A 12,893-nucleotide genomic window follows, 5' to 3' on the forward strand; every position below is an offset into this window, starting at 1 on the left:
CCGCTCTCTCTCCCTCCCCGCCTCCCCCACTCTCCCTCCCCCCCACTTTCTCCCCCTCGGTCTCTCTCCCCCCCGCTCTCTCTCCCCCCCGCTCTCTCTCTCTCTCTCTCTCCCCCCCCCCCCCACTCTCTCTCCCCTCGACCCGCTCTCTCTCCCTACCCCCCCGCTCTCTCTCTCCCTCCCCCCCTCGCTCTCTCTCCCTCCCCCCCGCGCTCTCGCCCTCCCCCCCGCGCTCTCTCTCCCTCCCGCGCTCTCTCTCCCTCCCCACCCCCGCTCCCTCTTCCCCCCCCCCCGCTCTCTCTCTCCACCCCGCTCTCCCTCCCCCCTCACTCTCTCTCCCTCCCCCCTCTCTCCCTCCCCCTCGCTCTCTCTCCCTCCCCCCTCGCTCTCTCTTCCTCCCCCCCGCTCTCTCTTCCTCCCCCTCCGCTCTCTCTCTCCCTACCCCCCCCGCTCTCTCTCCTTCCCCCCTCGCTCTCTCTCCTTCCCCCCTGCTCTCTCCCTAACCCTAACCCCCGCTCTCTCTCCTCCCCCCCGCCTCTCTTCCTAACCCGCTCTCTCTCCCCCCCCCCCGGTCTCTCTCTCCCCCCCGCTCTCTCTCTCCCCCTGCTCTCCCTCCCCCCCTCACTCTCTCTCCTCCCCCTCACTCTCTCTCCCTCCCCCCCCGCTCTCTCCCTCCCCCCTCCCCCTCGCTCTCTCTCCCTCCCCCGCTCTCTCTTCCTCCCCCCCGCTCTCTCTTCCTCCCCCTCCGCTCTCTCTCTCTCCCTACCCCCCCCGCTCTCTCTCCTTCCCCCCTCGCTCTCTCTCCTTCCCCCCTGCTCTCTCCTAACCCCCGCTCTCTCCTCCCCCCCGCTCTCTCTCCCCCCCCCGCTCTCTCTCCCTCCCCCCCCCGCTCTCTCTCCTCCACCCCCCCGCTCCCCGCTCTCTCTCCCTACCCCCCCGCTCTCTCTCCCTACCCCCCACCACGCTCCCCCGCCCCTGCTCTCCTTCTTCCCCGCTCACCCTCCCCACCCCCCCCACTCACCCTCCCCCCCCCCCCCCCCCACTCACCCTCCCCACCCCCCCACTCACCCTCCCCACCCCCCCCACTCACCCTCCCACCCCCCCCACTCACCCTCCCCACCCCCCCCCCACTCACCCTCCCCAACGAACCCCACCCCCGCTCTCCCTCCACCTGGCTCACCCTCCCCACCGCACCCCACCACTCTCCCTTACACCCTCTCTCTCTCCACCTCCCCCGCACTCCCTTACACCCACTCCGCTCCCGGTCACCCTCCTCACCCCTCGCTCTCTCCTTACACTCCCATCCTACCACGTTCCCTCCAGAATACGATTGGCTGCTGCTTGCCTTTTGCCCTTTAGCAGCTGTTTATTATTGGTTGAGCTTGCTTTGCTCTGCTGTCTTGGAGCGGTTATTCCGATTGGTTATGCTGAGCAAGATGACATCTACCCTCTCCAGGCAATGTTGCTGATGTCTCCATGCGGTTTAAATCCAGTATTTGTACCCGTGTTACACAGTATTTTAGCAGGTAACTAATAAACAGTAACCAAGGAAGTAAAGCTCACAATAATGAGAAACATTTGCACTCTGCTTATTGTCTGACCATTTTACCAACAAATACATATAAAGGTTAAAGTTCACGTGCATATGCTGTCCGAATGAGTTTTGAGATCACATGACCAATGTGTGTCGATTGCTCGTTTATATTGACGAATCAAATTAGCCTCCTCTGGATTGCCAATGAGCTACATGTGGGTCGCGGCTACATCCGGGCCAGGGTGTCCCTGGAGATGGAGCACGTGGTGTCCACCGGTACGCTCGCGGCCTTCCGCGAGAGGTGGGCGCCGGAGGGACTGGAGTGCAGCATCACCCCCGGCAACCAAATTTTAATTTGATCATTTAAAGTTTAAAGTTTAATTTGTTTAATTTGCCGGTTTTAGTGCCCCTTAACAAGGAGGCACTTGATTTATAGGTTCACAAAAATAGTTGTGGATCATGGCTAACGTATTAGACAACAACGCTCTGATGGACAATTCTTCTCCCACCTCCAGCTCCTTTCTTGTGTCTCTATTTTATCGATATTATTATGGTCACTGCTCCTCTGAAATCTCCTCTCGTGCCCCTCAAGCTACAAATCCCACCGAGCAACACGCACCCTCCTCCCTCATCCCTCCTCCCTCATCCCCCCCCTCCCTCAGTCCCCCCTCCCACCTCAGAGATTTTACTCCCAAACCTGTCCCAGCCTTCTCTCCATCCCTGGGATGTCTGGAACTGTGGGACTCGATTATAGTTAAAATCCCCTTGAAGGTGAGTGAAGCCTGTGGCCTGTTCCTTACCTCCTCCGTTTTTCTGACACAGGTAGGGGAAGCGCCAGACATTGCCCAGACCCACGGAGTAACCAATCTGGGCAAGGATGTACTGCAGCTTATTGTTCCAGGCCGGCCGATCATCGCCATCGATCGCATTGTCTCCATCCTTGTCCTTGGCCCCTGGGACTCCTACATTCAGCACGCTGTGCTTGTAGTCGATGGGCTCCTCACCAGCGAGCAGGTCGGTGACAGACTCTGTGACTGGCTCATTGCTGTGTTCCCGCTGGGTGACCTTACTGTTCTTCGGCATTGTTCACCCCCACAGGCAACGACCGAGCACGACTGCGCTTTCACGGTGTCAAGGATTCGGCAATATGCTGAGCCTCCCAACGTTGATCTAGTCAGTAATGTCCGCACCTGGACTTCCGAATTACAAAAATAATTACAGGTTAGACAGATTCGGCCGGGACCATTAACAGTGTACCGCGAGAACACAGACCCCACACTGCTCCCGGGGAATCCCACACTGCTCCCGGGGAATCCCGGGGAATCCCACACTGCTCCCGGGGAATCCCACACTGCTCCCGGGAAATCCCACAGTGCTCCCGGCCTCACTGCTCCCGGGGAATCCCACACTGCTCCCGGGGAATCCCACAATGCTCCCGGCCTCACTGCTCCCCGGGGAATCCCTCACTGCTCCCGGGGAATCCCTCACTGCACCCCGGGGAATCCTTCACTGCTCCCGGGGAATCCCACACTGCTCCCGGCCTCACTGCTCCCCGGGGAATCCCTCACTGCTCCCGGGGAATCCCTCACTGCTCCCCGGGGAATCCCTCACTGCTCCCGGGGAATCCCTCACTGCTCCCCGGAGAATCCCTCACTGCTCCCTGGGAATCCCTCACTGCTCCCCGGGGAATCCCTCACTGCTCCCGGGGAATCCCTCACTGCTCCCCGGAGAATCCCTCACTGCTCCCGGGGAATCCCACACTGCTCCCGGGGAATCCCACACTGCTCCCGGCCTCACTGCTCCCCGGGGAATCCCTCACTGCTCCCGGGGAATCCCTCACTGCTCCCGGGGAATCCCTCACTGCTCCCGGGGAGTCCCACACTGCTCCCGGGGAGTCCCACACTGCTCCCAGGGAGTGCCACACTGCTCCCGGGGAATCCCTCACTGCTCCCGGGGAATCCCACACTGCTCTCGGGGAGTCCCACACTGCTCCAGGGGAATCCTACACTGCTCCCGGGGAATCCCACACTGCTCCCGGGGAGTCCCACACTGCTCCCGGGGAGTCCCACACACACTGCTCCCGGGGAGTCCCACACTGCTCCCGGGTAATCCCACACTGCTCCCGGGTAATCCCACACTGCTCCCGGGGAATCCCACACTGCTCCGGGGAGTCCCACACTGCTCCTGGCTCCCGGGGAGTCCCACACTGCTCCCGGGGAATCCCTCACTGCTCCCAGGGAGTCCCACATTGCTCCCGGGGAATCCCTCACTGCTCCCGGGGAATCCCTCACTGCTCCCGGGGAGTCCCACACTGCTCCTGGCTCCCGGGGAGTCCCACACTGCTCCCTGGGAATCCCTCACTGCTCCTGGCTCCCGGGGAGCCCCACACTGCTCCCGGGGAATCCCTCACTGCTCCTGGCTCCCGGGGAGTCCCACACTGCTGCTGGGATTAGAGGGCTGGGGTTTGAGGGATGGGGTTTGAAGGATGGAGTTCGAGGGGTGGTGTTTGAGAGTTGGGGTTCCAGGGGTGGGGTTTGAGAGTTGGGGTTCGAGGGTTGGCATTCGAAGTGGGGATAGAGGGTGGGGTTAGAGGATTGGGGTACAGGGATGGGGTTCGAGGTTGGGGGTTTGAGGTTCGAGGGTTGGAGTGGAGGGATGGGGTTCAAGGGATGGAATTCGAGGGGTGAGGTTCGAGGGATGGGGATCGAGGGATGGGGTTCGAGGATGGCGTGGAGGGATGGGGTTCGAGGGATGGAATTCGAGGGGTGGGGTTCGAGGGATGGGGATCGAGGGATGGGGTTCGAGGGATGGGGTTCGAGGGATGGGGTTCGAGGATGGCGTGGAGGGATGTGGTTCGAGGGATGGGGTTTGAGGGATGGAGTTCGAGGGATGGGGTTCGAGAGATGGAGTTCGAGGGGTGGGGATCGAGGGATGGGGATCGAGGGATGGGGTTCGAGGGATGGGGTTCGAGGGATGGAGATTGAGGGATGGGGTTCGAGGGATGGGGTTCGAGGATGGCGTGGAGGGATGGGGTTCGAGACCCCAACATGTACACATTCCGAAGCAGCAGAAACAGCTGATGCTCAGAAAGAAATTGACGCCGGAGTAGAGCCGGAACATTAACATTAATAGCAGCATAAAGACAACGAATAACTGATTTACTTTGCTTCCATTGCTGATTTTCTAATTTTAACTTAATTTATAATGATGCTATACCCTGTATATTTAATTTCAAGTTGAATTAATTTTTATACTGTATACTCCTTATTGTATACTTCAGTTGTCCAGTTTCCCGCCTGTGTCGCTCTGCGTACACCACTTTGGCTGCCGCTTCGGACCCGAGCCTTTACCCTCCTGTTACATGTCCTTCTCCTGCTTCTCTTTCTATCCCTCAATGGTCAATATCTAACGTGTTGTAAAACTGTTGTGAAGCTCCATGGGACGTTTTACTACGTTAAAGGCGCTACATAAATAAACGCTATTATTATTAAAATCCTCCGCCAGAAGATCGGCTTCCACGTTTGAGGGCAGTCCAAGGCTGAGTGGCGAAGCTCGAGTCATTACTGCACGGTGTGGGACATTACTGCACGGTTGGGGACATTACTGCATGGCGTGGGACATTACTGCACGGTTGGGGACATTACTGCATGGTGAGGTACATTACTGCACGGTTGGGGACATTACTGCACGGTTGGGGACATTACTGCACGGTTGGGGTACATTACTGCACGGTTGGGGTACATTACTGCACGGTTGGGGACATTACTGCACGGTTGGGGACATTACTGCACGGTTGGGGACATTACTGCATGATGGGGTACATTACTGCATGGTTGGGGACATTACTGCACGGTGTGGGGACATTACTGCACGGTTGGGGACATTACTGCACGGTTGGGGACATTACTGCACGGTGGGGTACATTACTGCACAGTTGGGGACATTACTGCACGGTTGGGGTACATTACTGCACGGTTGGGGACATTACTGCACGGTTGGGGACATTACTGCACGGTTGGGGACATTACTGCACGGTTGGGGACATTACTGCACAATGTGGGGTACATTACTGCACGGTTGGGGACATTACTGCACGGTTGGGGACATTACTGCACAATGTGGGACATTACTGCACGATGTGGGACATTACTACACGGTGTGGGACATTACTGCACGGTTGGGGACATTACTACACGGTGTGGGACATTACTACACGGTGTGGGACATTACTACACGGTGTGGGACATTACTGCACGGTTGGGGACATTACTGCATGGTGTGGGACATTACTGCACGGTGTGGGACATTACTACACGGTGTGGGACATTACTACACGGTGTGGGACATTACTGCACGGTTGGGGACATTACTACACGGTGTGGGACATTACTACACGGTGTGGGACATTACTACACGGTGTGGGACATTACTGCACGGTGTGGGACATTACTACACGGTTGGGGACATTACTGCACGGTGTGGGACATTACTACACGGTGTGGGACATTACTGCACGGTTGGGGACATTACTGCACGGTGTGGGACATTACTACACGGTGTGGGACATTACTACACGGTGTGGGACATTACTGCACGGTGTGGGACATTACTGCACGGTTGGGGACATTACTGCACGGTGTGGGACATTACTACACGGTGTGGGACATTACTGCACGGTTGGGGACATTACTGCACGGTGTGGGACATTACTACACGGTGTGGGACATTACTACACGGTGTGGGACATTACTGCACGGTGTGGGACATTATTACACGGTTGGGGACATTACTGCACGATGTGGGACATTACTGCACGGTGTGGGACATTACTACACGGTTGGGGACATTACTGCACGGTGTGGGACATTACTACACGGTGTGGGACATTACTGCACGGTGTGGGACATTACTGCATGGTGGGGTACATTACTGCACGGTGTGGGACATTACTGCACGGTTGGGGACATTACTGCACGGTGTGGGACATTACTGCACGGTGTGGGACATTACTGCACGGTTGGGGACATTACTACACGGTGTGGGACATTACTGCACGGTGTGGGACATTACTGCACGGTTGGGGACATTACTGCACGGTGTGGGACATTACTGCACGGTGTGGGACATTACTGCATGGTGTGGGACATTACTGCACGGTGTGGGACATTACTGCACGGCGTGGGACATTACTGCACGGTTGGGGACATTGCCTCCTCCAGGGGCTTTAATCCTGTCTTAACATCTGACAAAAGAACATTTCAAACGTGGTGGAGGTCAGCTTAATGTCGCCTAAATTGCACAGAGCAGCTATTCTCAATCCATCTGAATTATTCCTCATTCTGTTTATATTCATCTCCTAATCCACTCTTTTAACACTCACCTTGTCATTTATTCCCTTCCTCCAAGTATTTACAAGTAGTTTGTGGTGTCCCAGATGTTGCCTTCACTGGTTGTGTGAGTGTGGGGTCTGCGGGCAAAATGCTACCACACACATGTGGTAAATGTGAGCACACAAAAGGAGACGGATCAGGAATGGCCAGCTGCATTCTCTGGTCTTTCCCAAGGACATGATGATGTATGGAGCAGACTTGTCATTTCCCAACATGCACGCCCAGTGGGCAGGGCTCCACACCACCAGTCCACATTTTACAACATTTACCCAATAAAGTTTCAATCCAAGTGTCTGTTAATTCTGGTGCCTTGGGGTATGAACCACAGATCTTGGGGCTCTGAGTTACCCAGCGATGAGGTAACAGTGCAAAAAACATCCCTTTCCAAATCTGTGCTTCCAGTGGATTCAAATAGTGCAAGTCAGAGTAAAAAATAAACTCAAAGGAGTTATTTTTCCAAGGGAGAATCGTCATTGACGGGGTAATAATGGGGTCGATAGCCTCACTGTCCCATTAATCCCAGTAATCAGCAGGGTGTGATTTTTGCAGGGGCCTATAGCTGGGCAGCCAAAGTGATGGAAATAAGCATTGATCCATTTCTCATACAAACCGGGATGTGAGCAACAGCCGAGCCTGTCTGCAAATTAGGGGACACTTGGGTGGGATGTTCGTCATTTACTGGGCTCCAAGCATTGTATTTCCAGGGTTGGAGGCTGTGTGTAGGTCTGGACAAAGGTTGGACACTCCCGGCTCACTCAATCACTAAGTTGCATGTCTGCATGAGGCTGTTGTTAGGGGCTTCTTGCCGTTTCAGACCTGCATCTAATGCTCTAATATAACCCAGTCCGGGAGTAGTGGACAGCCAGTGCAGTCCAGGATTCACACACCTGTCCAGGTGACAATTATACAACACATCGCATGACAGATGGATGAATCGATAGATAACTTGATGGATAGAAAACTGGATGGATGGATAGATGATAGATAGATAGATGACAGGCATGCAGATGGATAGGTAGATGGGGATTTAGATAAATTGATGGACAGCAGATAGCATTAAGTTGTGCTTAACTATCTGAATCTCAATTTGAGGGTAGGAAGCCACGATGGTTATCAGAGAATAATCGCAGCCACTCACTCCCAACTATTTGATCACATTCCCAGTCCAGCTCTTACACTGACTTGTACAATAGGGGAATTCCAACCATTGTCACATTGGGGAGCACCCCTTGGGGCATAACATGTAGCAATGATTCTCTGACCCTTCAAACATGACCTCCTATTGGGACCATGAGGCCAGTGAGTTTTACTCAAATATTCAGTTCACATTCCACTGAATTCTTGATCTAGATATAATGCAGATATCTGGAACACAATGTGTTGGTTAATTTGGTGAGTGCTTATCTGGGCATAAAACGCTTAGCATAAAAAAAGCTTTTTCATGTTGAAAAATCGAGCTGAACAGATAAGGCCCAGAATGCAAGGCACCAAGATTGAAATGAGCAGAAGAGAAGGTTGGTCAAGAATTGTTCAAAGACATCAAGCTGGGGTTTTGCAGGTTTTGTGATAGCCAAATACTGAGGGAGGTGAAGAGCTCCAAAATATGTTTCCTTTGTAATAAGAGTGAGAAGAGGCGATGGTGCACTGACTCGGGGTAAGGAGAGAAAGAGGCAGTGCACATTCAGAGCAGTATACAGAACTAGGAACCAGCCTGGTTCACACACTGACTAAATTTGAATATTAGCATCAGAAAATCCTGGAACCTTACAGAACGGGGTCATTCAGCCCATCGTGCATGAGCCGACTCTCTGAATGAGCTGTCTAATTTAGTCCCGCAAGCCGTTTTCTCCCCATAACCCAACAAAATAATCCTCTTCAAGTACATGCCCCAATGTCAGCTGTGGCTCAGTGGGTAGCACTCTCACCTCTGTGTCAGTAAATTGTGGGTTCAAGACCCACTCTAGGAACTTGAGCACAAAAATCTAGGCTGACACTCCAGTGCAGTACTGAGGGAGTGCTGCACTGTCAGAGGTGCCGTCGTTCAGATGAGACGTTAAACCGAGGCCCCGTCTGCTCTCTAACGTGGACATAAAAGATCTCATGGCACTATTTGGAAGAAGAGCAGGGGAGTTCTCCCGGTGTCCTGGGGCCAATATTTATCCCTCAACCAACATCACTAAAACAGATTATCTGGTCATTATCACATCGCTGTTTGTGGGAGCTTGCTGTGCGCAAATTGGCTGCCGCGTTTCCCACATTACAACAGTGACTACACTCCAAAAGTACTTCATTGGCTGTAAAGCGCTTTGAGACATCCGGTAGTCGTGAAAGGCGCTATATAAATGCAAGTCTTTCTTTCTTTTTACTTTTTGAGAGTTCCAGTGGAATCTGTTTGCAACACCCTTTCAGGCAATGCGTTGTAGATCGCAACAACTCGCTGCATGAAGAAATGCCTCTCATTTCCCCGCTAGTCCTTTTGCCAATTATTTGAAATCTTTGACCTTTGGTTGCAGACCCATTGCCAGAGAAACAGGTTTTTCCGACTCGCTCTATCAAAATCACTCATCATTTTGAACACCCCTATTAGGTCTCCCCTAGACCTTCTCTGCTCTAAGGAGAACAACCCCAGCTTCTCCAGTCTATCCACATAACTGAAGCCCCTCATCCCTGGAAACATTCTGGTAAATCTCCTTTGCCCCCTCTGCAAGGCCTTCCCATCCTCCCTAAAGTGCGGTGCCCAGAACTGGGCCCAACGTTCCAGCTGAGGTCCAGCCAGTGATTTGTAAAGACATGACTTCCATGTTTTTGCATTCAATGCCCCTACTTACAACATGTTGTAAATATATTTAACTGATTACCATGTGGATGTGAGGCCAGAGAGTAAGAGCTCATACGCCTCAGAGCTGGAATTCTCAAAAAGCAAATACCGAGAACCACACAATCAATAATGAAGAGCTTGTGGCGAGAGAGAACACTACGTGACAAATGGCAGAGCGGGGCGTTACATGGGCTATCAGTCCATTTTGTTTGTGGAAAATTAACAACCATCGGACAGATTGTGGCTCTGGTGCCAAGCCTCAAACACCAGTAGCGGCGATCAGGATTCTGTGCCCACAGTGTAAGTGTGTAGGTAGGTTTGTACACGGGGGCTGGGGATGTGTGTATGGTGGTAGCTTTACTCTGTATCTAACCCCGTGCTGTACCTGCCCTGGGAGTGTTTGATGGGACAGTGTAGAGGGAGCTTTACTCTGTATCTAACCCCGTGCTGTACCTGCCCTGGGAGAGTTTGATGGAAAAACTGTGTAAAATTCTTCTGTTTCTGAGCACGAGTAACTTCCCCCTTGAGAAAGATTTGTTTTAAACCATAGTGTTGAAGACGCAAAGATGGCCAGCTGGAGTGGCTGGTGTTCAGTATCAGAGCCAAGTGGGTAAAGGTGACCTCCCATCACTGCAATCACCTGACATTATGCGAAACAGGAAGCAGATGCAGCACAGGGCCAGCCTGCTGGGATACACTTATGACGAGCACAGATTTCTTACCAGAACAAACACACAAACAGGACAGGCTGTGCAAGGACACCAGCACACATCAAGCTGGAGCTATGCAACATTTGCGTTTTAATTCCAGTCGTGTCTCCCCTCCTTCTCTGCTCTGTCTCTGGAGAGAAGGGATCAGAGGATATGGGGTAAGATGGGAGGTGGGGGGGGGGCAGACGGGGGGGGGGGGAGGGAAGATGGGGGGAGGAGGGGGCAGTCGGTGGAGGAGGGAGGCAGTCGGGGGGCAGATGGGGAGGAGGAGGTGGGGGCAGTCAGGGGGAGGAGGGGAAGGGGGGGGGCAGAGTTGACCCATTAGAATGAGATGCACCCAATGGGTTTATTGGCTTTTTCCAGTTCTTCACCATTTTCAGTTTGTCAGAACTACATTCCCCGTGTCGTTGCCATGGCACTGGCTCCAGCGTCCCAGCGACAGAACCTTTCTCCGTGACTGAGCTGAAATACTGAGTGTGAGGAGGTCTTGTCCACATCTGCTCACAGGAACACAGGAGCAGGAGTCGGCCATTCGGCCCCTCGAGCCTGCTCCGCCATTCAATGGGATCACAGCTGATCTGCGACCTAACTCCATCTACCAGCTTTTGGCCCATATCCCTTAACACCTTTGGTTAATGGAGAGCTATCTATCTCCGATTTGAAATTAAGAATTGATCTAGCATCAATTGCCGTTTGTGGAAGGGAGTTCAAAACTTCTGCCATCCTTTGTGTGTAGACGTGTTTCCTAATTTCACTCCTGAAAATTTCAAAATTCTCTTCCTTGTTTTTAAAATCCCTCCATGGCCCCTCGCCCATCCCTATCTCTGTAATCTCCTTCAGCCCCCTCCCCCCTCCCCCCGAGATCTCTGTGCTCCTCTAATTCTGCCTCCTGACCATCCCTGATTATAATCACTCCACCATCAGTGGCCGTGCCTTCTGTTGCCTGGGCCCCAAGCTCTGGAACTCCCTCCCTAAACCTCTCCGCCTCTGTTTCCTCCTTCAAGACGCTCCCTCTGTGACCAAGCATTTGCTATATTGCTATATTGATGCAAGTTGTTGTTGTTGAAAGGTCTGGCTCTAATGTTTACACTCTGCCCCTCGTCCTACAATCCTCAACCAGCGGGAATAATTTCTCTCTACCTACCCTATCTCTTCCCCTTAATATCGTGCAAATATCAATCATCACCTTAACTTTCTAAATTCTAATGAAAATAACCCTAATTTGTTTAATCGCTTCTCGTTCCTGAACCCTTGGAGTCCGGGTATCACTCTGCTAAAGCTACGCTGCCAATATCTCCTCCCGAAGGTAGGTGCCCAGAACTGCTCCCAGTGCTCCAGGTGTGGTCTAACCAGGACTTTGTACAGCTGCAGCATAACCTCTACCACCTTGTATTCTAGTCCTCGAGATATAAAGGCCAGCATCCCATTAGCCTGTTGATTATTTTCTGTACCGTCCATGATATTTTAATGATCGATGTACCTGGACCCCCGAGTCTCTTTGGACCTCCACTGTTTTTAGCTTTTTACCATTTAGAAAGTACCCTGTTCTACCTTTTTTAGGCCCAAAGTGGATGACCTCACATTTGCCTACATTGAAATCCATTTGCCAGTTTTGCCCAGTTTTGGAAGGACAAATGCACCAACATCAGCGTCCTCGACCAGGCCAACATCCCCAGCTTGAAGCACTGACCACGCCTGATCAGCTCCGCTGGACGGGCCACATTGTCTGCATGCCAAACACAAGATTCCCAAAGCAAGCGCTCTACTCGGAACTCCCTCACGGCAAACGAGCCAAAGGAGGGCAGAGGAAACATTACAAGGACACCCTCAAAGCCTCCCTGATAAAATGCAACATCCCCACAGACACCTGGGAGCGCTCGGATTGGGCCAGCTCAGGCTGGTGTGTTACCGACTCCGGCGTTCCTCCCGTTCTGTCCCACAATCCACCCACCGCCGGTGGGCAGACCGGGCATCCAATCCACTCCGAGCCCTCCCACGTCCCTGGCCAAAGACCGCCCTAAGTGGAGGAAGTGCATCCGGGAGGGCGCTGAGCACCTCGAGTCTCATCGCCGAGAGCATGCAGAAACCAAGCGCAGGCAGTGGAAGGAGCGTACGGCAAACCAGACTCCCCACCCACCCTTTCCTTCAACCACTGTCTGTCCCACCTGTGACAGAGACTGTAATTCCCGTATTGGACTGTTCAGCCACCTGAGAACTCACTTTTAGAGTGGAAGCAAGTCTTCCTCGATTCCGAGGGACTGCCTATGATGATGGTGGTATGTGTATGTTTGGGTCAGTTCGGGTTTATGTATTTGTGAGTCTGCCTACTCATGTCTACATACAAATCAACACGTCAACTGTGCCTCTGAGTGCGGAATCTAAAGTACTACTCTTCAATAACTGCAATTGTTATCTGAAATATTTCCAGTGATGATGCCAGG

The 12,893-nt window shown here is 53.2% G+C and overlaps 1 protein-coding gene across 2 annotated transcripts in view; it reads right to left on the minus strand.

The window, feature by feature from the left end:
- slc6a17 (solute carrier family 6 member 17) overlaps nt 1-2,617 on the minus strand; it is a 78,637-nt gene extending 76,020 nt beyond the window's left edge. For both annotated transcript variants that reach the window (XM_070859509.1, XM_070859508.1), the window contains exon 1: nt 2,335-2,617. In XM_070859509.1, coding sequence (XP_070715610.1) covers nt 2,335-2,617 — 283 coding nt within the window. The remainder of the gene's footprint in view (nt 1-2,334) is intronic.
- Between the last annotated feature and the right edge of the window lie 10,276 nt (nt 2,618-12,893).

Source organism: Pristiophorus japonicus, chromosome 17 (genome assembly GCF_044704955.1).
Source record: "Pristiophorus japonicus isolate sPriJap1 chromosome 17, sPriJap1.hap1, whole genome shotgun sequence".
Taxonomy (NCBI): Eukaryota; Metazoa; Chordata; class Chondrichthyes; family Pristiophoridae; genus Pristiophorus; species Pristiophorus japonicus.